General features: G+C 43.3%; 1 protein-coding gene across 1 annotated transcript; it reads left to right on the top strand.

Annotated features, from left to right (window-relative positions):
• The first annotated feature begins 1,989 nt into the window (after positions 1-1,989).
• Positions 1,990-8,911, top strand: LOC310966207 (serine/arginine-rich splicing factor 3-like). The gene is made up of 6 exons (XM_083940062.1): positions 1,990-4,082; positions 5,063-5,267; positions 5,375-5,512; positions 8,052-8,069; positions 8,174-8,254; positions 8,342-8,911. Exons 1-6 carry the CDS (start codon positions 3,971-3,973, stop codon positions 8,367-8,369), a joined length of 582 nt encoding a protein of 193 aa, XP_083796188.1. The 5' UTR covers positions 1,990-3,970; the 3' UTR covers positions 8,370-8,911.
• The last annotated feature ends 18,732 nt before the right edge of the window (positions 8,912-27,643 follow it).

The following is a 27,643-nucleotide window of genomic DNA, read 5'->3' on the forward strand; positions in this document are numbered from 1 at the left end:
AATGGCAAGTATCACTGCTTGGGAGGTGCTAAAAAAGACATTAATGGGTAGTGACCACTATCCAATCAATGTTAAGATTGGAGTAGAGGTACAACGGGAGGAAGACATGAGATTGCCAAGATGGAAAATTGATAAAGCTAACTGGGAACTCTTGAGGAGGAAAAGATTTGAACAAGCATATAAAGAGGAATGGGCAGAGGTGGATGAGTTTAATACGGTAGTAGTCACAGCTATAATAAAATCGGCAAATGAGTCGATACCAAAAGCATTGGGATACAGAAACAAAAAGAATGTGCCGTGGTGGGATGAAAACTACAGACAAGCAATTAAAGAACGAAATAGGGCATTTAGGCTGTTAAAGAAACATCATTCTATGGAGTCGCTAATTCAGTATAAAAGGTCACAAGCAGTGGCTAGAAGGACGGTCAGAACAGCTAAGCGTGCTTGCTGGAGGCAATATTTTAGTGAGATAGGTCAGGAGGTACAGCTATCAGATGTTTGGGGAATGATCAGGAAAATTAGTGGAATAAGAAGGAATACAAAAATACCAATATTGACAAGTAACAGCAGAACAGCTGTTAGTGGGTTAGAAAAGGCAATGCTATTGGCTGAAACACTAATCACAGTTCATAGTTCAGGGAATCTATCAGCAGAGGCTAAACAGCAAAGGAGCGCTATTCTGGCACATAATACATGGGTTAACAAGAAAAAAATAGCAACAGAAGAGAATCTGGATCTTCCATTCATATGTATGAGCTAAGGAGGGCCATCCCCAGCACCCGGCAGTCAGCGCCAGGGAAAGATGACATCTGCTACTGTATGTTGGATAACATGGATAACAGATCACTACAGTTAATACTGAAACTAATCAACAAAGTGTGGGAGTTAGGGGAGATTCCAGCTGCATGGAAGCACTCAGTTATAGTGCCAATTTTAAAACCAGGTAAAGATGCATCAGACCAATCAAATTACAGACCAATAGCACTTACATCTCAACTAGGGAAAACTATGGAAAAGATGGTAACAGAGAGGTTACATGGAAAATGGAGATCTATTTTCTTCATACCAAAGTGGGTTTCGTAAAGGGAGAAATACAATGGACTCAATACTGTGCTTAGAATCAGAAGTCAGGAAAGCACAGACAAATAAAGAGATCGTGGTTCATCAGTTCATGTACGCATCTGACCAGTCCCAGCCTGGTCAGATGCGTACATGAACTGATGAAGCCTCTTGGATGAGAGGTGAAACGTCTTCCTAGACAAACAACCAGTCCAGTTGCTTTTGACTGAAATTGCTTTGAGGGGTAAACAATATCCCACTAGGGAAAGCAGAAGGAAAGACAGTCATTAAAACACAAATGCAAAAGGTTTGGCAGGAATATTGGGACATAAATGAGACAGGAAGACACTTTTACGGTATACAAAAACTGGTGGGAAAAGTAGGAATGGTGGGCGGGAGCAGGAAGGAAGAGGCGGTCATTACCCGCCTCAGATTAGGACACACAGGGCTTAACAGCACGCTACACAGAATTGCTAAACATCCTACTGGTAAATGTAGACTGTGTGATCATCCTGAAACTGTGCAGCATGTTCTTATGGAATGCAAGGGATATGAGAGAGAGAGGAGAGATCTAAAATCTGCACTGCAAAGGGAAAAAGTGAGCTTTACTGTAGAGAACATGTTGCAAAGATCAGAAAGCATTAGGAGGTATGTGTGTAAATACTTGAGGGAAACAGGCTTAATGGATAGGGTTTAAGTTTTTTTTTAATTTTTATTATTATTTTTTTTATTTTTATTATTATTATTATATATATATATATATATATATTTTTTTTTTTTTTTTTCTCTGTCATCTAATGTTCCACACTCCAGTCCGGTAGGTGGCGGCAATGCACCTATAAGCTGGATGCCAGCCGCCAATCAAATCCAGAAGAAGAAGAAGAAGGAGTTCTTAATGCGTCCTTAACACGCGTCAAAAAGCGCGTTTGAAAGTAGGTCAGAACGCGTTCCAGCACGCGTAAAGTCGGTCAGAACGCGTTGCGGGACGCGCAAAGTCACGCGTGAATTGTGGCACAGTCGGCCTGCCGTAGGATGTAGCGTCTATTTGTATATCTCTCCCAGGGATCTCTACGTAGCTTCACAATTGACGCTACTGTTCGCAGCAAATCGGACTGCGTGTTGTTTGCTGCTAATACCTTTGTCGAGCTACAGATACAAAAAGGTGAATTAACATTACGTGTCTTCAATATATTGAGCCGCTCGGTGCCCTCCATTGCTTTGTATTATATAACGTCTTTTCAACCGTTTTACGCTAACAGAACTAACGTTAGCGTTCATGTTTGCATGGCTGCCGCGTGAGGGGTTAGGGTACCCTGAGTTGGATGCAAAATGATCACGTTTGTTTGGTGATTATATAAATCAGGCAAATGTACGTTTTTAAGCTATAACCAGGAACATGAAACGTGGCCGATACCCGGGTCGTTGTGCGATGTTACGCACAAGCTAACAAATACTTTTGGTTGCTAGCTAGCGTTAGCTTGATCATGTGAAGTCACCTTTTAGCATTTAATCAGAATCGTTTTTATTGCTATTATACTTAGTACATTGGAATTACGTATGGCTTCCTCACTTACCCATATCATAAATGAAATAAGAATAAAAACCAGCAGCCAGTAAGCAGCAGTTGAGTGCAAATAGTGTGATTAAAATGTACAATATGTACAAAAATTATTTAAAGGGTTTAGAATGTATATCTACAGAATGGTGCAGGGTCTTTTTTTTTCCATAGAAGTTATTAGGTGTTTGTGTGTGTGTGTGTGTGTGTGTGCGTGCGTGCATGCAGAACAATTTAACCAGTAATGGAGTCCAGTTCATTGTGGTAATCAGTTAGCCAGCTCTAAGTAATGTTTGAATGCAGTTAGACCATTAACGTTTATCAAAAGCCTGATCACCTAGAGATAATTATATGAGCAATGCATGAATAACATTAAAAGACTGATACCAGTATTTTTCTTTATTTACATTAAATTGCCAAAATCGTTAATATTGCTGATGTTATACACAGAGGTCCAGTGTGTGTTTTTAACAATGTCTGTCTTTACTTTCAGGCACATCTATTTGTAGGACTCTAACAAGAAGATATCAAAATCCGGTGAAATGAGTATGTTGTGATAAATTGTTAATTCAATTAAGTTTCTGATTTTTGCTCAAAACACTACAGGAAATTAAGGGCCCGTCCACACGAAGACGTGTTTTCATGTAACCGTACAACTTTAGTATTGTCTTGGCCGACCATCCACAGCCGGCGTTATCGGAGCCTGAAAACAGAATCTTTTGTAACCAGGTCCCAGAGTGGGAAGATTTGAAAATGCCCCCTGTGGTGTTGTGGTCTGGACGGTGAAAGTTCAGAATTTGTCAAAGGATGCCGTCATCGCCCAACCTCTGTCCTCTAACCCCACGGCGTCACATACCAACAACAGTTCTGCTGCGTGAGACGAGAGAGACGGATCCATAGACTGTTTACTGAACTGGACTCTAAGCCACATGCATGGGAATGAATTAGGCTGAGCACAGATTTCTCCCTTTTCCCTGATGCTCTGAATAAGGAGCTAAACTGCTCTAGGCTCTGTTTCTAAATCCAGTTCTAAGGTGTGAAAAGTCTCTAAACGTAGGGAGAAAGTGGCGCCTGTGAGTGCTTTGGGAAGGGGAAGGGGCTCACAGCAGCACCCTCTGCTCGTTGAGGACACTAACTGCAGAGTGATCGGTGCATCAGAGTCCAAAACGGCACAAAGTCTCCACTAACACCAGAAACAGGGACACATTTGTCTCTAGGATGGAGGAGGATTTGGGAAGTCTCCAGATTTGGAGAGAAACTCTCCGGTGTTTGGATTCTCCACAGCGTCTCCCCGTCTCTTCTTCTCCGTTGTAGGTGTATTTCTGTGACAGTTACAGTGCCACATCCAGGCCTGGCATGTGTACTACAGCGTTTGGAGTCGCTGCACCTGTTTTCCTGTGGACGCACAGATTTCTTGAGCCGAGGCCCTGTGGACGGAAACTTTTTAAGAACAACAGAGAAAAAAAAGGTTGTTTTCGATCGTGTGGACGTACCCTTAGTTGAGGTGATTAGCTACCAAGCTTGTGACACACCCACTTTTATTGTCAGCTTAGTTAAAAGATGACTAGTCAAAGTCACACTCATTACTATGTGAAATAAGACACTGACACAAACCCAAGTAATACCCAAGCCCTACTAACATATAATTACAGTCAGTAGATATGTAAATTCAAGTGGGTCGATAAGTAAAGAATTGCAGAAATGTATCAAATCCACTATGAAATATCATTTATCTACACAGATGTTAGAAATTAAAAAGTAGTGTGTGTTCATGAGAGTTTAGAAATTGCTCAAACTTTTTTTTTGCCTTCAGTCGGTTTAATAATGTAGCAGTTTGTATTTCTGGTAAGCAGTGCATGTATTAGTTGTCCCAATACAAGAATTTTAAACTTCGGTAAAATTAAGATACTCACTTCCCCTTAATCAGTACTACAGCAAATGTCACTGAACAAATACCTAAACAGTTAATTTAGAGCAGCAATTTCCCCGACGTTTCATTTGTGCCACCTTGGGTTAAAAATTTGACTGTAGATTTGCTTTTGCTCTCGTTTTGTATAGCTTTATTACTTTCAATACAATTGAATATGGTTCCTTTTGAAACTTGGTATTGAAAAGTATCGGTACTTATGTTTAAATATTTCCACGTTTACACATGCTAACAATAGCTGATTCTGGGCGATCATCTGGCAGGTTTTAGTGTCTCAGATCATGGGGATAGACTTCCTCCAGTGCTTTGCATTTTTTCCCCACAGTGATTATCTTTGACTGCATCGCTACTCTCTTCTGTCTGTGAGGAGTACTAGTGGCTTATAATATAATAGTATAACTATATAGTCTTCCATATTCTAAATATCCCATCTTTATTTCTGACACAGCAAAGGGTTTTATTGTGATTGTGATTTAACATATCGTTCATCATATCCCTCTAAGTTTGTCTCCTTCTTTCAGGTCAAAGTGAACAATTTCCCCTTGACTGCAAGGTTTATGTTGGGAATCTAGGAAACAATGGAAACAAAACGGAGTTGGAAAGTGCATTTGGGTACTATGGTCCTTTACGAAGTGTTTGGGTTGCCAGGAACCCCCCAGGCTTTGCTTTTGTAGAGTTTGAAGACCCCAGAGATGCAGCCGATGCTGTGAAAGGACTGGATGGACGGTAACTCCCTCAACACATTTTAAGTAGTTATTCTTTTTGCAGTGTGTTTTTGTTTTTTTTGCACTTTCATTTGCTTTCATTGCATTTATGTGTTGACTTTTGTATAGACAAATGTGTGGCTGTCGAGTGCGTGTTGAGTTATCCAATGGGGAAAAGCGTTCAAGGAGCCGCGGCCATCCTCCATCCTGGGGGGGTAGACGCCCTCGTGAAAATTTCAGGCGACGTAGTCCTCCAGTGAGGCGCAGGTGTGTATTCCTTCTTGACAAATCATTTTACTGTTTATGCAGTGTTTGTTTTGTATCTTTTTAAGCACAAATGGCAGAGCATAGTTACATTCCCCACATACTGTAAGCATTATTCTCAAACAAAATATGTCACCTCCCATACTGACAAATAATCTTATATTTAGATCTCATACCTATTAAAGCTTTGTCAACCTTAAAGCTAAACCAAGTAGGAGAAAGTTGTTCATTGCTATGGCCTAAATTTAATTTTTAGCACTTGTTTGTAAAATATTCTTACTTGCAATAATAGATCATTTGTAGATCTGTGTTAGGATTTGACATAGTTAAGCCATTCCCTTAATGTGTTTTAAAAATCCAAATTATTTCATTGTTTCAATAGTATTTATTTTTTAAAATCTTTACCAGTTTTGCTAAAGGTAGCTGTCATTTCAAATGGAGCCTATTTCATCACTTGACTATAATTGAACTTTTTACGGGAACATCTTAAGAGGGACACTTTGCACTTCATCCATCAAACATTTTTAAAAGGTACTTTCTAGGATTACTTTCTGCAGGTGTCAATTTTTTTTTCTTTCTAAGTTCAGTTGCCATCTATTCCCTCACCATCAGTCTGGCTTCCTTGCGTCATTTCTATCTTGTCTAAATCCCCCAAAATAGTAAGTTGCTTTTATCCTGCTCTTTGTAGTTTTTATGCAATTTTTTATGTAATTTAAAGCGAGTTCAGTGCAGAGCAGCGTGCGTGTGCGCGTGCGCGTGCGCGTGCGTGTGCGTGTGCGTGTGCGTGTGCGTGTGCGTGTGCGTGTGCGTGTGCGTGTGTGTGTGTGTGTGTGTCACAGAACTTTGCTATCAGTCTTAAGTTTTTATTAAGTGAACTACATTTATCGGATGTTCACCGTGCAATTGGGCTACCGAGTGCATTTTCATGGCTCGATATTAAGCCATCTTGAGTGATATCCATTGGGAAAGGTGTTTTTTGTTTTTGTAGTTACAATGATATCCCCCCCGTTCCTGAAGATAACCTGTCACCAGTCTTATAGTTAAAAATAACATTTATAGTGTCTTATCAAAGTTGTATTGAAGCCATCTTGAGGGGGGGCTCAGACAGACACCGTTGGCTTTTCTTTTGCTAAATTATCTTATTTTGTTTGGACAGTCTTTAACCAGGCCAGGTGCCTGAGGAAAAAACCATACTGCAGCTGGACCAAAAACGCTATTGCTTCAAAACAATCTCATGACTGATCAGTAGGGATGTAAGGACTTACTGACTGGACTCACGATTGGATTGGATTCACGATACGGAGTTCACAATACAAAGGTTTTAACCAAAACTGATAAAATCTACAAAATATATAGGCTATTCTCTTCTCTTTTTCAAATGAAAGAATGATTATTTCAAAGGTATAAACTGCAAAACAGTGCCCAATTCCTTTTCTTTCTCAAAGTTAAACTGAACATGTACAGTATATTTGTTTTAATAACAAAAGCTTGAATTGAATTTTTAAGGAACATCAGTATATCTATATTTTCAGAAGCTGAGATCTCTGCAATTTCACTAATGTGTGTTTACATGGACATGAATAACCAGTTTAGGATGCTAATGATGGTGAGGGAGAGAGAGACGATTGCAAATGTTTTGTGTGAATTGGACAAAAACAGGTTGTTTAGCATTCTATGAAACACTTAAATAAATAGCCTTATAATTTAATATTAATACTTGCGGCCCGAGTTGTAGTTGGGTTGGTTGAAAGCGTCGGATGAGTGCGGGTCTTCTTGATAAGCGTGCCTGCAGAATGTTGTAAACATGCGTCGACACTTGTGGGGACTGCCTGGAGGAGGAGTAGCCTCTCCTAACAGGGCTGACTGGGAACCAAACTTCACTCAACGTCACTTTCGTTTACTAATTTGACATGTTAATGCTCATGTACAAATATGGAACTTCACTTGTAGATTCTTAGAAGTGTGTAAATAAATTCTACTTCTGCTTCGGTGCACATCACCAGTAATTCAAGACATTTACTCTGGTGAAATGACACGGAAGGGTTTGTTTACTTGTGGTGCCATCAGAGAACGCTTCGGCTTTTGCCACACGGAAGAACAAATATTGTTGTTTTGACATCATGGTGAATTGTCGTATAGGAGATGAATAATCTCAATGCAAAGTCCACATTGCCTTAAAACAGACCTGGATTGAAATGGGTAAAGTATCTCTCATTTGTAATATTTTTTTTAGTTGTAATAGCTCAGGAAAGCCTTAATGCCGAGCTCTGATTTTGTTCAAAATTCTGAAATCTGGCTCCATGATTGGTGCTCTTTTGACCAAGTTTCCTTTTAATGAGTTGATCTTGATGCAGTTCATCTGTGCAGATGATCCTACTATTGACTGAAAAGGTACTATGTGTAACCATGTTTCCATGTGTAATCCATGTCTATAACCTTTCTTGCACTAATGAAACCTTTGGTATTCTTGATCCTTAAAGTTTCTTTCCTTAATTTTTATTTTGCGTCACTTTTTTTTCTACACTTCACATACACACTATAGGAGGAAGAGCCACAGCAGGTAAGCTTGTAACAACCTTTTTATTTAAAATATGCATTTGTCGATAAATACTAAATAACTAATTATTGAATTAATGTTAATTATTTTTCGGTTTGGTTCAACAGGTCTCTTTCAAGAGATAGAGGCAGACAACGGTCTCTATCCAGAGACAAGAAGTGCCCAAGATCCATCTCACGGTCAAGGAGGCAAGTTTAAATACTATTCTTATTGCTAACGTTTTTTTATCAGTCATTTTGCACTGATATGTATTCAATAGTTTGTTTATTTTACAGCCGTTCCCGGTCTAACGACAGAAAATGAGGACCTCATACAATGGTTCACCTGCAGGATCATGCTGTGGTTGGGGAAAATATCAATTTTTATAGTCATGGTTTTTCTTTTCTCTAGGGTTGGCCAAGTTACATATTGTGTAATAGCAGTCTGTTCAATTAACAACTGTCTTTTTCTCCTAAACCAAATACTATCTTACCCTGCATGTTTTACAATGCAATACTGGATTTAGTTTACATTACCATCCCATTTTTTTGAACCATTGAAAATAAAGCTCATGCAATGTTTTTGTTTGCGTTTTTTATTCTTGTCTGACTCTGAAATTACTGGCAATGGTTAAATGTGAGATGCCCCACCTGTGGGAGCATACTTTATAACAGTGATAGAAATCAGAATGGCAACAAATGTTAAATAATGGGGCTGTTATATGCAGGCTGTGCTTGAAGCCAACATCTTATTTTATCTGTGATTTTTTTTTTTTTGAGGGGGGGAGCATTTATTCTAGTCAACTGTGCTTGACAATTATTGCTGCAGTTCAACAGCTTGTTCAATAAATGGTTTTCTCAAGTTGACATTATCTCCTTATCTCTCTTTTGAAAGTTACATAAACCAATAAGATTGATGTCATGAACTCACTGTGTATGGAAATTAATTGAGATCTTAAGTTGGCATGTTACTTTAGAAAATAGTACAATATGTGGTTGCTGTTGCCAGATTGAGGCAAGGCAAGCTTATTTTTAAAGCACAATTCAACAAGGCAATTCAAAGTCCTTTACATAAAGTATTAAAAGCATTGGGAGAAATAATACAAAAACTTTAAAATGTACAGGTCATTTTTAAAACATAAGATGGTTACAGTTACAGAAGGTACAGTCCAGTTTACTGAAAAGCAGCAGCAAATAGTTGTTTTAAATCAAGACTGAAGACACTTCTAAGAGTTGCAGCAAACCTGCGATTTTCTGGAAGTTTGTTCCAGATTTTTGGAGCATAAAAACTGAACACTGCCTCTCCATGTTTAATTCTGACTCTGGGGACACAGAGCAGACCTGTCCCAGGCGATCTGAGAGGTCTGGATGGTTCGTAGCTGAGCAGAAGATCTGAAGTATTTGTATTTTTGTCAAACATTCAATTAAATTGACCGGTGCCCCGAGTAGTTGGGGGTTCGGTGCCTTGCTCAACAGCACCTCGGTAGTGCCCAGGAGATGTACTGGCACCTCTCCAGCCACCAGCCCACGCTCCATTCATGGTCCACACAGGGACTCGAACCAGCGACCCTCCAGTTCCCATGGAAGTCACCTATGGACTGAGCTACTGCCGCCCCAATTATGGTGGCAAACATGATCAATGATGAGCAGCGGAAATAGCTACGATACAGCGAGTCATACCACTGATGGTGTTTTTATGGCTACAAATTTTATAGTTTATAAGACTAGTGACATGGGCCCTCATTTATCAATCTTGTGTGAAAACGGGCGCAGATCTGAGCGCAGAATTGGTAGTAGGACAGGACCCACGTGTGATTTATGAAACATTCGTATCTGACCAATCTCAGCGTACGAATGAGCGGGTCTTGATAAATGCGGCGGCTGAATTCGATCGTCATTAACATGTTACGCCCTTAAATATTCCTGGTTCGGAGGCCTCGCCCACTGAGGTCAAACATGGAGGGAAGAAACACTGGTAAGTAAAGAAACTTTTCCGACGCAGAGATTGGCATCCTGACATCCGACATGGAGCAAAATAAAGATGTGCTTTTTGGCAGTCTTAAGAGTGGAATAAAAGGGGCCCATAAAAACGCTGTATGGAAAAGAATAACGGAGGCAGTCAACCCGAAGCAGCGCTCCACTGTGGTGGACGTGAGCGGGAGCTACGATCAAATCTCACGTCAGGTCTGAGATCGTGTACGCAAATTTAAGCCTGTGGATTTGCGGTGCAGCACAGCAAAATCTGGCTGAAAATAATTAACAAACCTCAGCTGTCATTAAGCATAAACAGTCACATATTAAGAACAGATCAAAACGGATTATTAAAACTAATAAAAAAAAAAAAAAATTGTGGTTTGAGCAATTGATTGTACTCATGTGCGTCTGAAGGCACCATCCATGAATGATTACGCATTCATCTTGTGATGCCAAGCTATCGCTTTCAAAAGTGGCGGCCAGGTGGCCGGGGACACACACGATTCTTTTAAATATCAAAACAGCTTGGCTCCAGTCCCCCGTGACCCCGACAGGGACAAGCGGTTGAAGATGAATGAATGAATGTGTTGGCGAGCGGCTGCAGGAAAGCGCACTGCAGAGCCAAAGTCATCTCCTCGGTAAGTGGCTACCCTCGATAAATTGCATTAAATCAAACAAGGTATCAGATGATTAACATCTTGGTATGGTTCTTCTATGTGACACAGGTTATCCTCTAACGGAATACCTAATAACCCCGCTGGCAAACCCCGCTACAGAGCAGGAGCGCAGGTTCAACAGTGCGCACACACGCACACGGGTCACAGTGGAGCGCTGCTTCGGGTTGACTGCCTCCGTTATTCTTTTCCATACAGCGTTTTTATGGGCCCCTTTTATTCCATTTTTAAGACTGCCAAAAAGTACATCTTTATTTTGCACCATGTCGGATGTCAGGATGCCGATCCCTGTGTTGGAAAAGTCTCTTTTTTTACCAGTGTTTCTTCTCTCCATGTTTGACCTCAGATGGCGAGGCCTCCTAAACAGGAATATTTAAGGGCGTAACATGTTAATGCAGTCGAATTCAGCCGCCGCATTTATCAAGGCCCGCTCATTGGTATGCTGAGATTGGTCAGATACGAATGTTTCATAAATCACACCTGTGTCCTGTCGTATGACCAATTCTGCGCTCAGATCTGCGCCCGTTTTCACGCAAGATTAATAAATGAGGGCCCATGTGATCCAGTGACTCCAAACCAGTCTCACATTGCATAACTAAAGTGAACACACAAGACACACCCTTTTTATGTTATTTTAGTGCTTTGTCAATTTTTTATGAATATCAATATGCAGCATTTTTTTTCAATAGCTTCCACATTATGTGACCCAGTGACTCCAAACCAGTATCCAATTGGATTACTAAACCGATCAAAATAGACACTTCACTTTTTATGCTATTTTAGTGCTTTTTCTATTTTCTTATGAATATTAATAGCTTCCACATTATTTGACCCAGTGACTCCGAACCCGTCTCACATTGTATAGCTAAAGTGGACAAATAAGACACAAGCATTAGTATGGTGTTTTAGTTATTCACATATATTTTATAAATATTAATATGCAGAAATTGTCATTTTTTTCCATGCTTCCACATAATGTGACCCAGTGACTCCAAACCAGTATCCAATTGTATTACTAAACTGATCTAATAAGACACACCCCTTTTTATGCTATTTAAGTGCATTTTCTATTTTTTATTAATAGTAATATGCAGAAATTGCCATTTTTTTAATAGCTTTCACATCATGTGACCTAGTAACTCCAAACCAGTATCCAATTGTATTACTGAACCGATCAAATAAGTGGACACATAAGACACACCCACTGGTATGGTATTTTCGTGCTTTTAATATTTTTTGTGAATATTAATATGCAGAAAATTAATGTATTCTTTCAATAACTTCCACATCATGTAACCCAGTAACTCCAAACCAGTCTCACATTGTATAACTAAAGTCATCCTCTCCGGGAACCATCACCTTATCATAGTGGAGAGGTTTGTGTGTCCCTGTGAACCTGAGGGCTGTGTTGTCTGGAGCCTAGTGCTCCTGGTAGGGTCTCCCATGGCAGAGTGTTCTGAGGCGAGGGGCCGGACTAAGAATGGTTCACAAAGACTCTATGGAAAAACGAGGAAGAGGCTGAGAGACCCTGTACGGAGGAAGCCAGGAGCCCGGCGAGAGCCTGGTGGCTGGTTTTGCCACGGAGCCCCGCCGGGCACAGCCCGAAAAAGTGTCACCTCCCCCCCTCCTTCCTGTGGGCCCACCACTCGCAGGAGGAGCCGCTGGGGTCGGGTGCGCTGCTGCATGGGTGGCAGTGGCCTCTACACGGGCAGCAGAGGCTGGCTCGGTGGAAAAGAGGGTCGCCTACTTACGCCTGCGGTTGGTAGGGGGGAAAACTCTGACTGTTGTTTGTGCATATGCACCGAACAGCAGTTCAGAGTATTCGGCCTTCTTGGAGACCCTGAATGGAGTCCTGCATGGGGCTCCAGTAGGGGACACCATAGTTCTGCTGGGAGACTTCAACACCCACATGGGCAATGATGGAGATACCTGGAGAGGCGTGATTGGGAGGAACGGCCTCCCTGATCTAAATCCGAGCGGTTGTCTGTTATTAGACTTCTCTGCTAGTCACGGATTGTCTAAAACTAACACCATGTTCGAACATAAGGATGCTCACAAGTGTACGTGGTACCAGAGCACCCTAGGCCAAAGCTCGATGATCGATTTTTGTGATGGTATCATCCGATCTGAGGCTGTATGTTTTGGACACTCGAGTGAAGAGAGGGGCAGAGCTGTCAACTGATCACCATCTGGTGATGAGTTGGGTCAGAGGATGGGGGAAGATTCTGGACAGACCAGGTTAGCCCAAACGAGTAGTGCGGGTGAACTGGGAACGTCTGGAGGAGGCCCCTGTTCGAGAGATCTTCAACTCACACCTCCGGCGGAGCTTTTCTGGCATCCCTGTGGAGGTTGGGGGCATTGAATCGGAGTGGGCAATGGCAGCCGATGAGGTAATCGGGCGGATTGATGAGATTCGTCCAGAAATGCTGATAGCTTTGGGTTTGGAGGGGCTGTCTTGGTTGACACGTCTCTTCAACATTGCGTTGAAATCTGGGACAGTGCCAAGGGAGTGGCAGACCGGGATGGTGGTTCCCCTATTTAAAAAGGGGGACCAGAGGGTGTGTTCCAATTACAGGGGTATCACACTACTCAGCCTGCCTGGTAACGTCTACCTCAAGGTGCTGGAAGGTAGGGTTCGTCCTATAGTCGAACCTCAGATTGAAGAGGAACAATGCGAATTCCCTTCTGGGCGTGGAACAATGGACCAGCTCTTCACTCTCAAGGATCATGGAGGGGGCCTGGGAGTCTGCACATCCATTCTACATGTGCTTTGTGGATCTGGAGAAGGCATATGATCGGGTCCCTCGGGAGATATTGTGGGAGTGTGAAAGAAATTCTCTGGAGTCCTCAGTGTTTCTCAAATCATGTCTTTACTAAATACTGCATGCATACAGGAGAGAGTCTACCACAACCGGGTCTCAAATGATCTCTGCCTGTTCCCAAATTTCTTCAGCAGATATACAGTCACATCAAAGCATCTTACAAACACAAGGACATCAAAGTCACAAAAACACACTACCCAATGTTTATGACCCCAGTGGATGTTATCAGTGTTTTACGACCACCGAATGTCACCATTTGCAAACCCCCTGTGACTCCTTCTCCACAATCCCCAGCACTCATTCACAGCTTGATGGTTATGGTACTCAAGGATTTATATCATAGATAAATAAGGTATGTCAATCTTTGGTTATTTCTCACATTCCCCCCTTTTGACACAAAGTGTCAAATAATTTTTTTGAAATAAAACAGTATCATCAACTTACTCTTTCTTTGACTACACACTGCAAACATTAGTAGATGTTCACTTTTAACTCTCCGAATGTAACAAAAAATAAATAAAAAAAACGAAAAACATTAAAACGAAAACAATTCTATTCACACCATATCATCATCTGAGCCACTATATAGGTTTCCTTGCTTTATTTTGCCTCATTCGATGCCATGGATGCCATTTTCTTCTCTCTTCCATGTCCCGGTGTCAGAGGTTACCAGCACTTAACACACCGTCAGAAACAAGTCTTTACCACTGTCTCATTTATTTTCTTCTTTAGCACCATCATCTGCTATGGCATTGCCCTGTGAAAACTGAGTTTTTACAGTCAGCGTGAACTCTTTTAACTGTAAACAGGTAAAAGTGTTAGAGACAAAAGGTTAAGGACAAGGATTTCCTGTAGGAGTGAGAATGCCACAGTTGTTCTCAGAGTGTGAAAGTTATGGACAATATTAGAGCATATTGTGACTCTGAGACTGTATCATCTGTTGCGCCTAGAAAGAATACCACAGATTAATACAAATAACTCTTCGCTTTAGCAGACGAGTTATTTGGCAGTTAGTTCAAAGGCAAACACAGAAAGAGCAGTTAGATGGACTCCTCGCAGAACCATCTATGAAGAAAAACAGAAACATCGTCAGACACTATGTATCAAACAATGCATCCCATGGTTTTGATCCACTGTTAAACATTTCCATCCAAGAATGGTTCTCTATCTTTAGCTGTTGGATCAAAAGCTCAAAAATTAAGACAGTACAGTGTTTCAGGCTGACATTAAACATTAGTGTGACAATGAGTATCATGCAGAACGTGCACACTTCGAAAATACAATAGGGTCAGATGTTAGTGTTTGTTCGACATAAAACTACTGACATACAACTATCATGCAAAAATTAAAAAGAAACAATCAGAGCTCGATCAGTTAGGTCATTTTAAGTCGGTAAAGGCTGTTTGCCTCAGCAGTCACAGTCTAAAAAGTCAGTCATTGGCTAAGTTTCTTTATACAGGGTTCGGGTGATCTCCACAGAAACATAAAATAATCCATAAGTGGCAATAGAATTTAATCAATTTTTTTTTTTTAATTTTTTTTTTTTAAAAACCCATCCAGTTTCTATGGATGCAGTCAGGACCCACTTATTATCATTATTAATAATATTATCCTTATTATTATTGTTATATCTAATGCTTCAATTTGCAAAAACAAGACGTATGTTTCTGAAAACTTCACCATCACTTTGGCAGTTTTTTAAACCAGGTTTTCCCAGAAAACTATACCATCAAATTCCAAAAATTCAAATACTATTGAGAGTGAAAGCAAAAAAAAAAAAAAACCCAGAATAATGAGTCAGGATTTACAGTGATGCATCAATATTGCATTTTCTAAAATCCATCCCAAGAAACTCAAACCTGTGACATCTATGATGCCTCTTCAGGTAAAATGGGAGGTATATTTGAGATATTCCACAATGGCATGTTTGCTTTATAAGAAATAATCAGTGTTGCTTTCAATATCTTGATTTTTTTCTTATGTGAGCTAAAAAAGATTTTGTCTGGGCATAGCAATCAAAACCTTAACTTTCTGTTTGTCTAATGATCAACTCTCACTGCAAAACCCTAATTTTCCCTATTGACACCAATACTTATTCTTAATAAATGTTCCTATATGTATATGCAAGTGTATGTATGTATTGAACATAAACATCCTGTTCATTCTAAGTTCAACTAACGGTGTCATCTAGTGTGGATGTTTTTATCTTTAATTTCTAATTTGTGATTTTCAAATGCTCTGACCTTCCTCCGCTGTCTGTATGGCCTGTTCATGGGTGAACCATGAAAAAAAACCCAAGCAGAATAGAATAGAATAGAATAGAATAGAATAGAATAGAATAGCCTTTATTGTCATTGCATTTGCATACAACGAAATTGGAGTGCTACTCCCCCTTGGTACATTTTTAGAAAAATAATATATAATAAAACAATAAGCAAAGTATAATATAAGCAATAAACACACAATATAGTATAAACAATATAATAATGTGAACGGTATAAACAGATGGGGAACAGTATAAACAGATGGGGAACAGTATAAACAGAAACTATACTAAAATAAAATATGTATATTTATGGTGGAGCATGTTATTGCACAAGAGTTTTAAAGTGGCTTTTTCAGTTAAAGTGGCTTTGTTAAGTTATTTAGATTCTAAATTTTAAATCTGATCAATGTGATCAATATTTGTTACATTTGAGGTAGTTTGTTTTGTTGTTTTATTTTTTGTTATTGACTGCAGTGATAGCTCTAGAAAAGAAGCTATCTCTGAGTCTGTTTGTCCGTGATTTTTGTGACCTGTAGCGTCGGCCTGAGGGTAACAGGTCAAACAGGTGGTTGCTGGGGTGAAAGGTTTCCTTGATAATGTTTTCAGCTCTGCTGAGGTAGCGAGAGCTGGCAATGTCCTCCAGGCTGGGCAGAGGGCACCCAGTGATTTTCTGGGCTGTGTTGATGCCCCTTTGTAGCGCCTTCCTGTCTGTGGCTGAGCACCCTGCGTACCACGCTGTAATGCAGTACGTCAGGATGCTCTCTATGGCGGCTCTGTAGAACATCACCAGCAGCTTCTCCTCCAGGTTATTTCTCCTGAGCACCCTCAGGAAGTGGAGACGCTGCTGGGCTTTCTTAACCACCGCCGTGGTGTTTGCAGTCCAGGAGAGGTCATCGGCCATCTGCACACCCAGGAACCTGATGGAGTGGACCCTTTCCACACAGTCCCCGTGGATGTAAAGGGGGGCTGGGTCCGCTCTGCCCTTCCTGAAGTCCAGTACCAGTTCTTTTGTTTTTGTGGTGTTCAGTTGGAGGTTGTTTACTGAACACCACGTCGTCAGTCTGTTTACCTCGTCCCTGTAGTCGGACTCGTCTCCCCCTGAGATGAGCCCGACCACTGTGGTGTCGTCAGCAAACTTGATGAAGATGTTTGAGAGATGGGTCGGGGAGCAGTCGTCGTGTATAGGGTGAATAGAAGGGGACTCAATACACATCCCTGTGGAGAGCCTGTGCTGAGGGTGATCGCGGTGGAGATGTGAGGGCCAAGTCTGACAGACTGTGGTCGGTTTGTCAGGAAGTCTTTAATCCAGTGGCAGATGGGGGTCGAGAGGCCCAGGTGAGAGAGTTTCTGCACCAGGATCTCTGGGATGATGTGGTTGAAAGCTGAGCTGAAGTCCAGGAAGAGCATCCTCACGTAGCTCCCCCTGTGCTCCAGGTGGCTCAACGCGGTGTGGAGTGCTGTGGTGATGGCGTCCTCGGTGGATCTGTTTGCCCTGTAGGCAAACTGATGGGGACCCAGAGTGGGAGGCAGACAGGCCCTGATGTGCTGAGAGACCAGTCTTTCAAAGCACTTCATGACAACAGGCGTGAGTGCAATGGGTCTGTAGTCATTGGGGCTGTCCACTGCTGTCTTCTTGGGGACGGGGATGATTGTGGAGGCTTTGAGGCAGGGTGGTATGGTGGCCTGTGCCAGGGACTGGTTAAAAATCCTTGTGAAGACTCCAGTCAGTTGGGCAGCGCACGCTCTGAGCACCTTGCCAGGTACTCCGTCGGGGCCGGCCGCCTTCCTGGGGTTCACTGTCCTCAGCACTCGTCCCACTTCATGTTCCTGAAATGACAGTGTGGCGGTGCTGGAGGGAGGTGGGAGTGGTGTGGCTGCTGAGGACCTGTCTGTCTCGAAGCAGGCAAAGAAGAGATTGAGCTCCTCTGCCAGCGAGGCGTCAGTCCTAGCAGTCCCCTGGTTGTTGCTTCTGTAGTTTGTTATGTGATTTATTCCCTGCCACATCTTTCTGGGGTCATTCACAGCGAAGTGGTCTTCAATCTTCCTCTTAAAAGCCGCCTTGGCCTCCCTGATGCCTCTTTTCAGGTCTGACCTGGCCGCGCTGTACAGGGCCCTGTCCCCTGACTTGAAGGCGGTGTTGCGTTTTTTTAGGACTGGACTTCACTGTTCATCCAGGGCTTCCTGTTCGGAAAGACCCTGACCCTTTTTTCGACGGTGAAGTTGTCGACACAGTTCTTGATGTAGGAGAGCACAGTGTCAGTGTGCTCCTGGAGGTTATGGCTAAAGAATAAATCCCATACTGTCCTTGAGAAACAGTCCTGCAGCTGAGAGAGGGCTCCCTCAGGCCACGTTTTTATTGTCTTTGTTAGTGGCTTTGTATTCCTCAGCAGGGTGGTGTAGGTGGGGGTGAGGGACATGCTGAGATGGTCAGATCCAGCAAGGTGGGGGAGGGGTGTCGCTCTGTAGGCATGTTTGATGTTGGAGTAAACATGGTCTAAAGTATTTTCCCCTCTGGTGGCAAAATTCACGTATTGTACGAATTTTGGGAGCACAGTCCTTAAACACGCTTGATTGAAGTCACCGGCAACGATAAAGACCCCATCCGGGTGGGCGAGCTGCTGTTTGTTTATGCTCGCAAGCAGGAGGCTGAGGGCCGTGCTAACGTTAGCATCCGGTGGAATGTAAACAGCTATCACAATGGCTACAGTGAACTCCCTCGGTAGATAAAAAGGTCTGCACGAGACTGCCAGAACCTCTAGATCAGGAGAACAGTGTGTGTCAATTATTCTGCTGTCACAGCACCACTCGTTATGTACGTAAACGCAAAGCCCCCCTCCTCTGCTCTTACCCGAGTCTCCGTTTCTGTCCTGCCGGTGTAGCGCGCGGTCCGCTAGCTCAACTGCAGCGTCGGGAATCAGCGGGTGAAGCCACGTCTCCGTGATGACAATAACGCTGCAGTTTCGCACAAAACTGGTTGTTGCCATCTGTAGCTCCAGTTCGTCCATTTTATGGGTGATGGATCTGGCGTTGGAGATGAAGAGGCTTGGTAATGCTGGCCTGTGCGGTTGTTTACGTAGCCTAGCATCTGGGCCCGACCGGCATCCTCGCTTCTGCTTCCTCTCTCTCCGCCGCCTCCTGCGCTTCCTGGGCGGGATGACCATCCACGGAGATCCCGGTGGTCTCACGATGTCCTCCGGGAAGTTGTGTTTTTGCTGATAGTCGCCAGCTATCCCTGCGTTCCTCAAGATCCATCCTACGTTCCACGTCTCCCAGCTGAGACTGGTCCTGAGGAGAGGTGCTGGGTCCCTCAGTCCCTAATTCTCGACCCGTCCCTCATCCTGGAAAGCCCAGTGGAGCGCCTGGGGGCCCTCGTTGAGGGGGGGTACTGTCAGCAACCAGGTTCTGTCGGTCTCTTCTCTCTTCCTTTTATTTGAGTTTGTCTCCCTCTGTCTGTTTCTCCCTGTATGTGTTTTCCTTGTGTGTTTGTTTGTCCGGAGCTGGTAGGCGAGGTTCCACCCCAGCTGTATCCAGTTCTGCTGATCACCTCCCTGTGTACAAGAAGCCGGAGGTGACACATATTCGGTGTCGGACCATTGTTCTCATTTACGTGGTAACTTCTCGTCGGTTGGCTCCCATTTCTGGTTTTGATTGCATTTTCACTTTGTGTTGTTTGTTTATTAATTATTGTTTCTTTGTTCTTTCCCTCCGTAGTTTCCCAAGATCCCGTTCCCTTGTCCAGATCCCCGACTGTTTGTCTGTTACCCGTTACCAGACTTCGCTGACGGTGTCTCACCAACCCTCTCGCCTGTAAGCAGAGGCATTACATCATTATCAGACATCAACACATCGGTGACAGTTTGGTTTCAGATTGACCGGCCTGTTCGTGCGTAATTATGCAGGCTGGATACAGTCCTGCGTCCCTTGATTTTCCTGCTCCATGCGCTAGAGGAGCAGATTATCAAGTACTTCCAAAACAGGGATCACTTTTCCCCCGGCAATGTCATTACCCATGAGGAAATCAACCCCTCAAATAGGCAACTCAGGGCGCACCGCGCCGGAAAACCATCCGGTTACTAACCCGGACTGTAAATAAACGCGGTGAACAGGACTGAGTACGCATCCCATCCCCACCCCACGCAGAACAGAACAATAACCACAGACGGACTCTTTAGCGAACAGTAAAATAGAGGAGAGGACTACAGACTGAGAACATGCAGTATCTCTTCAGCTGCATCGCCGGTTAACGAGACTGATCCATCAAATGTGAACAGTTTAAAACACTCGTCCACTGCCAATTTAGACCCCCGACGAGGGGGTGACTCTGATTTAATCAGGCCTATTCAGGCAGCACATTTTGCTTTGTCTGGGGCTGTTCTTTACGTTTCAGAGAAAGACAGATAGCAATAACATGGCCTGGCTAGTGACAGTAAAAACACTCCCTATCCTCTCTCGGAAAGCTCTGTGTTCTACTGGGCTGACACTGAACTGGGGTGACGGGACCTGTCAGCCAGCACCGAGCAAGAAAAAACAGACTTGTGGGTTAGCACGTACTCATCAGCCAGCATGGCTGCATCAGACATGGACGCCACTTTTTGTTCATTAACATACAACACAATACACCTTTTAAATTATTCTAACAGTACAAGCTCTCTCAGTAAATCAAAGCCACCAGCTTTACATGCAACACACCATTTATCAAAGAGAATCCCCTTTTCCAGAGCGAACTCAACGTGGGTCTGGCTCTGGCTTTTTTTTTTAGATTTTGAAATCTTTGTCTCTATGCTTCGGGGACTAATTCACAGGGCCGTAGGATGGCAGATTTAACAGATTCATAGTTTGAACTTTCCATCACAGGGAGTGCAGCCACTGCGTCCTGTGCCTTGCCATGAATTTTGCATTCCAACAGCAAAGGCCAGACATCAGACGGCCACCCTAGGGCCGACGCGATGCGGTCAAACACACAGAAAAATAAGAATCGACTTCAGTTTCTCAAAATGTTGGGACTAATGCAATATGCTTACCGATATTAAACGTAGCTGATGACGAAGCGGTAGAAGAGGGTTGTGAGACCAAAAGGGAGTGCTGAGATTCCTATTTGGCTGCCAGCTCTAGCTGTCGGAGCCGCACGGCTTTGTCAGCCTCTATCTCTGGCCTTTTAATTTCTAATTTGAGGTGTGCCTCCTGGCTCTGCGCCTTTTCCTCAGCCTCCATCTGGAGATGGGCAAGCCGTTATAACAGCGGACAGCTGTAATTTAGAATAATCTTTTTTGTCATTGTACCAGTACAACAAAATTAACAGTACAATCCCTTAAAGTGCAGAAATAATTTAACATTAAAAGCATCAAAGAATAGGCTAGACCTTTAAAAAGACACATTTAAAACGACAAGCTTACACACCAACACGCATACACACACACACATACACACACCGCGTAGCAGCTTAAGGAGACAAAACAAAAAACAGTGGATTGCAGAGACCCTGAGCATCATGTTCCATCATAGGTAAAGGTATTTGCGGTGTTAAGCACTGTTGTAGCTTTTGGATAAAAGCTGTTCTTAAGTCTATTAGTCCTAGCATTCAGATACCTGAAACGTCTGCCCGGGGGCAATAACTCAAATTGTTGGTGACCTGGGTGTTTTAGCCCTACTAAGACAGCGAGAGCTGTACAGTTCTTCCAGGGTGGGGAGTGAGCAACCAATGATCTTTTGGGCTGTGTTAACAACCCTTTGGAGGTTCTTTCCGGTCAGCCACTGTGCAGCTGGCAAACCACACACACATACAGTAAGTCAGGATGCCTTCTATGGAGCAACGATAGAAAGACACCAAAAGTTTCTGAGGTAGATTGTTATTCCTGAGAACTCTCAGGAAGTACAGTCTCTGTTGTGGTTTCTTGATGGTGCCTGTGGTGTTAATGTTCCAAGTTAAGTCCCCCTGTATGTGCACACCGAGAAACCGCAAATCCGTTTCCCTTTCCACCTGTTTCCCCATATGATGACCAGCTCCTAGGTCTTGGAGGTGTTCAGGACAAGGTTATTGTCCGAACACCACATTGACAGCTGCTCCACCTCGTCCTGGTAAGCCAACTTATCTCCCCCAGAGATGAGCCCCACAACTGTGGTATCATCAGCAAACTTGACTATGGCGTTGCTGGAGTGTGCTGGGGTTCAGTCATGCGTGTAGAAGGTGTAGAGTAGGGGGCTCAGCACACAGCCCTGAGGCGAGCCGATGTTTAGGCTAAGGGCTGTGGCGATGTGGGGGCCTATCTTCACCCTCTGGGAGCGGTCCAACAGGAAGTCCTTGATCCAAAGGCAGACGGAGTTGGATATTCCCAGTGCTACAAATTTGGTCATTAGTCTGTTGGGGAGTATGGTGTTAAATGCTGAGCTGAAGTCCACAAATAGGAGCCGCGCATAGCTCCCCTGCCGCTCCAGGTGGGACTAAGCAGCATGGAGAGCTGTGGCGATAGCATCCTCTGTGCACCTGTTGGTTCTGTGGGCAAACTGGTGAGGGTTGTTGTGGGAATTTTGGATATTTGTAATTCATAATCATAGTTTTGTCAGATCAGACACAGTTCAGTGTCTCCTCTGTCTAACCTTCTTAATGGATAACGCAAATAATTAACTCTTGATGGTATAATGGCTGTGTTAGAGAACTTGTGATGAGAGAGGTTCAGAATGTTCAGAATTGGAATGTCTGAGGCATGTTTTGTTTGGTCTAAAGACGTCACCCAACCAAGGCTTAGCGAGTCCTGTCTCTTCCTCTAAAAGACTGGGCACGAGTTGGATCTGTGTCATTTCTGCTAGACTCTGGGCTTTGTGAGGAGGCAGGGATGAACGTAGAGAAAAATGCTTTGGCAACATAAACCACAGAGAAAAAGCTGATCCTGTTTGTTGATCTTTTATTGAGGAAATCCATTTCCACAACAATTTGGCGTCCCTGGGTGGGCACCCGGAGTGAAAGGCACGGGCTGGACAGGACTGACGGTGAAACCTGTGCACAGTGGAGTGAAGCTCCTACCTCAACCTCGCCACAAATCCAGCTGAGAAGTGGGGGCCGAACGTCCATCAGCAGTTTCTTTTGGTTGTTGTTGACGTCTAGAGGACGAGGGTGACAGTCCCTCTTCCGCAAATGGTTCGAGTCCATTTGTGTGTTTGTTGACGTACAGTAGGGCCCTAGGAGACGTGGGTACGGGACCCTCCTCTGCAGGAAGTTCGAGTCTTCCGTTTTTTTAACGTAGAGTGAGAGTCTGTGCAAAGGCCGGCCAGCAGTTTGATCAGCTGCTCTCTTTTCAATTCGAATCTGATTAGTAGTAATGGTTTGTGAAAACGTCTCACAGTTCGAGTCTGTCTGGGGTGAATTACAGCAACGTTTCTGATTAGCTCATGAGCACAGTAAGAGATGATTCCGGACAGTATGCTAGAGAGTTTGTTGTAAGTCTATGTGTGTGTTGTTCCCATCTGCGATTCTTTTTCTCTTTCCCCCTCTACCCCATCTGTGTGTGTGTGTGTTTGAGAGCTGTGGAAAGAGGAGTGTGTGTAAAGGCTTTGTTTTAGCTCAAGGTCACATCAACAGTACTATCCTCCCTTTCCTTCGTGCTGAGGGAACAGGGAGCATAAGATAAGGGAGGTATATAGGGAGAGTTTTTAACAGCAATAAATAACTAGAAACAAAATAAAGTAATTCAGTCGGTAGGGTGAAAACTCTGCTTGTGAAAACTCCCACAGAAATATATATATGTACTCATATTACCACTGCATGTACGATATGTAAAGCACCAATTAATAAGGCAAAGTTACTGTTGAAAATAAATAAATATATAGATCTGTAAAAATCTCTATAAGAATCTATAACCCATAAATATATATGTAGATCCATAAACTGGATTCTAGAAAATCTTTGACTGAACGGGTTAATCACTGACTGACCCACTTTTAACAAGGATGTTTGCATTGGAATGAATGTTGCAGGCCTGTGTGTGTGTATGTGTGGGTTTGTGAGACATGTTTTGACTGACCAGAGGACCAATTGAGATACTGTATGTGCCTTGGCAAACTGCTATCTGCATGGTGAGCAGCTGGCTGTCATGGTTCCGAGTAGAAAAGTTAATGTTACCGCCAGACAGGGGAGGGAGTGCAACAGCCCACCACCTCGACAGGCAGATCCAGGGGAAGAGGCAGAGGACTCGAACCCTGGCGATCGCGATCATCCACACAAGCCCCGCCTACGTGCACGAGCCTGGCTCCCACTACACGAGGAGCAAAAACCAGAACGGCGAGACGAACATGAAAGAGGCTGCCGCCTTGTTCCCTAAGGTCAAGGATGGAGGACAGAAAAATGCAGCGGAGCTCCTGATTTTTTGCCAACATTTCCGACCTACCACGAAGAGACAATCACCACGGAGGTCGCGAAAGAGGTAGACGGCGTGGACGAGGGCCAAGGGGGCGAGACGACAGCTGTTTCGTCTGCGGAAAGCATGGACACAACGACTGCCCAGAGCGTGAACAATGGCAGACCAACCGCCAGGGATTCCGACACGGGGCCGATTGACTGGCCGGAGGGCTGGGGAAAGTGAGGGGCGCATCTGGACTGGACACAGGCCATCCGAACGGAACACGTGAGCACACCAACACATTCACACTCTTTCCACGACACAGTTTAAATTCCGTACTGCAGGCTATTGAATGCTTAGAAAACACACACACATCACAAAAACTTGCAGGAATGTATGCTTCACTAAACTCTGCTGCCTATACAAAATCTACCCACACTAACACTCACTGTTGCAGACGTACCCCTCACATTCCTAGTAGATTCCGGAGCGACAGAATCTGTTATACGACACACAGATTTCAAAACAAAATGACAAAAACCCAAATGAGCGGGAGATGTGTTAGAGATTTTATGTGTTTGTTAGGCATTAACATTATGGCACCTCTCCCACTCGAGCCTTACTGCTGATACACACATTCACCCAGTCACACACACACACACCCTGGTGTCACACTGACCTGCATTGTGATTTCCTGCTCAGGGAAAGACATGCTATTTGAACAAACATGGTTTAAACAAAGTACTCTGTGTGACAGTTTAGAACTTCAATGCCTGTATTGGGATAACACACGCTGTGCAATCTCTGTGTGCCTGCCTAATGTTTCTTTCCAAGTGCTGCAGTTTCTGTATGTTTCCCTGATCAAAACAGAGGACCTTGGCTGACAAAATGCATCAAGGCGACCGGATGGAATCAAACGGCCGACCCCACAACTGAGTATCATGAAGGTTTAAAGGTGCATCAAGTAACAATTCAAAAGACAGTAACTGCTCTGAGAAGGGTCAAGATTAAACTTCAAAACCCAGAGGTATCCTCTACATCACACTACACTGCACCACACGGAAAGATAATGATCAATAATGTCACTGACATACCAGAACTGAAACGAGTGCCACCGCAAGTGTGGGCGCAACACCGGCACGATGTAGGTTTGCTAAAAAACACCAAACCTGTTGTAATCACCCCAAAATCCTCCTACAGGCCCTGCCAGCGACAATATCCATTACGGAAAGAGGCTGTGGAGGGCATGGAACCAGTGTTTGAGGCCCTCCTCAGGGCGGGCATAATCGTCCCCTTTTCTTGGCATGACATCATACTGTAGACAGAGGATCCCTGACTATGCAAGTGTAACCCAGTGTTATTTTATTGTTAGAACTTTTATTTTATTTTCACTTTTTCAGTCAATGTGAGTCTTTCTGCCAGATATTGTTTTTTCCTATGTACAATGAATGGGTCACAGTGCCGCAAATGGCAGTTTTACGCTAAGTATAGTTTTTTCCAATTTACTGTGAATGCACCGCAGGACTGCACACGGCAGCCTCGGTTAGCGAGGGAGAGAACTTTCTTCACTCCTCTGAGAGTCGCAACGAGAAACGGCTAGGAGAAAAAAACATAGTTTTATCTCTGAAAATGTCCTTTTTGTACGTTGTCAAGTGATATGGTCGAGTCCTGTGATGGTTTAAGCCGAGGAGAGAATATTGTTGAAGAATATCCTGGTGAGTGTTAAATGTATGCATTTAGCAGCCTGTTTCTCGAATGTATGAACAAATAGTGTATTATTTTGTTTTTTGATAAACAAATGTATTGTTATTGGCCAGTAACTGTGACAACTTTCTTTCTGACTTTAAGATATTCTTTATTATTTTGAAATCCAAATGCAGGTAATTCATTTTAGGTGGATTATACATTTTATTTTGCACATTGAGTAATTGCTCTGCATGTTTTGTGCAGGCTGGTTTTTTTTTTTTCATTGATAGAATCGGTTTAAAGAATCTGCAGTGCTATCCATGGACTGGGTTCTGCCTGAAGAGTCTGCAAAGGACGTTCTGGATCTGATGGCCACCTGCTTTCCAGGAGGGTGGTAGGACAAAGAAACGGATTTCCCATTTCCTTTGGAAGATTTTCCAGACTTTTGAATTTTTTTTTATTTGGGTCAGGCCTGACACACACGCATCTGACACACACGCATCTGACACACACGCATACAAAAAAACTGAGTGCGACAAACTGATATGGACAGTCAGAAGAACTGCAGGAAAGGAGAACAACCTAAATGAACAGGATTGAAACTGATAACTCATCGGTAACAGATGTCATTCAACTGATTGAATTCTTTGTTCCAATCGTTTTTGTTCATGTCCATGTTGTGATACAATTTTTTGGGTCAAGTCTTTAGTGAGAATGGTTAAAATTTTGACAATACATGTTCTACTTTTCCACTAAAGTAATTGTCAGTCTCTTATTATGGTTGGAGGTTTCTTCTCACTCTAAGCAGAGTTACCATTGCCAATCTCCTTACGAATCCTAGTTATTTGAGCCCTGGGTTGTGTAGGCTTAGACAGTTGTGTTCTGAAAGACCAAATTGATTCAGATTTAGACTTGTATTTTCTGACTACACAGAGAAAGGGTGATTACAAAAGTGGCGAGCTAGCCAGGAGATTGGTATAGTGGCTGTTGTTATCTCCAACCTAGACGATAAACTGTTTTGATATTTCACAGGAAAAATGGATCTTTGTGGACGTTTTCAAGTCGATGGTCAGAAAACCCTGTATGTCACAGGAGTTGAACAAAGTTGTAAAGATGGTGACATTTCTGATGTGTTTGTGACAAATGGAAAGATATCTGAAATAATTAGAGTTCCAGATGAACCACATGAGCCTCAGGGCAGAACACTTGTTATCTACGAATCAGAACAGGCTATTTTGAAGATTGACCCTGTAACCTTAGGCGAACTTCAAAGCCCAGCAGACCCAAGTGTAATTTGGTCTTCTAAAACTGTTAAAGATATCACTCGAGGAGAAATGGGCAAAGAAGTGGCCCGCAGATATCTGAGAGAACTTGAGGTTTTGGGGGATAGTGGGAAAGCAGGCTTCCTTAGCTTCCTTCAAAGTGAGTTACAGGCAGGCCCCACACCCCAGACTGAGACACGACTTACTAATGACCAAGATATTAACACTACCACTCATTACACTGAGCCGAGTGAACCGGTAGAGCCCACAAGTGCCTTTAGCCCCCGTGCTGAACCCTCTACAGGCTCAGTTCACATAGATGAGAGTATCTACAACCCTTCTCATGTCCAGAAAGTGGTAGTTGAACACATCATTCGTAATGAGCCAACTCACACGTCACTTTCATACGCAAAAATACGCACTTTCTCAGGTCGACTGCCAAGGCCCAATGGTGAAGTTGACTATGAGGCATGGCGCACCCAGGTTGATCTTTTACTTAGTGACTCCTTTTTGACTGATGCACACAAAGTGAGGAAGATACTAGAGAGCTTACTTAGCCCTGCCTCAGAGGTTGTAAAGCCCCTA

Source organism: Echiichthys vipera, assembly GCF_963691815.1.
Source record: "Echiichthys vipera genome assembly, chromosome: Y".
Lineage (NCBI taxonomy): Eukaryota > Metazoa > Chordata > Actinopteri > Perciformes > Trachinidae > Echiichthys > Echiichthys vipera.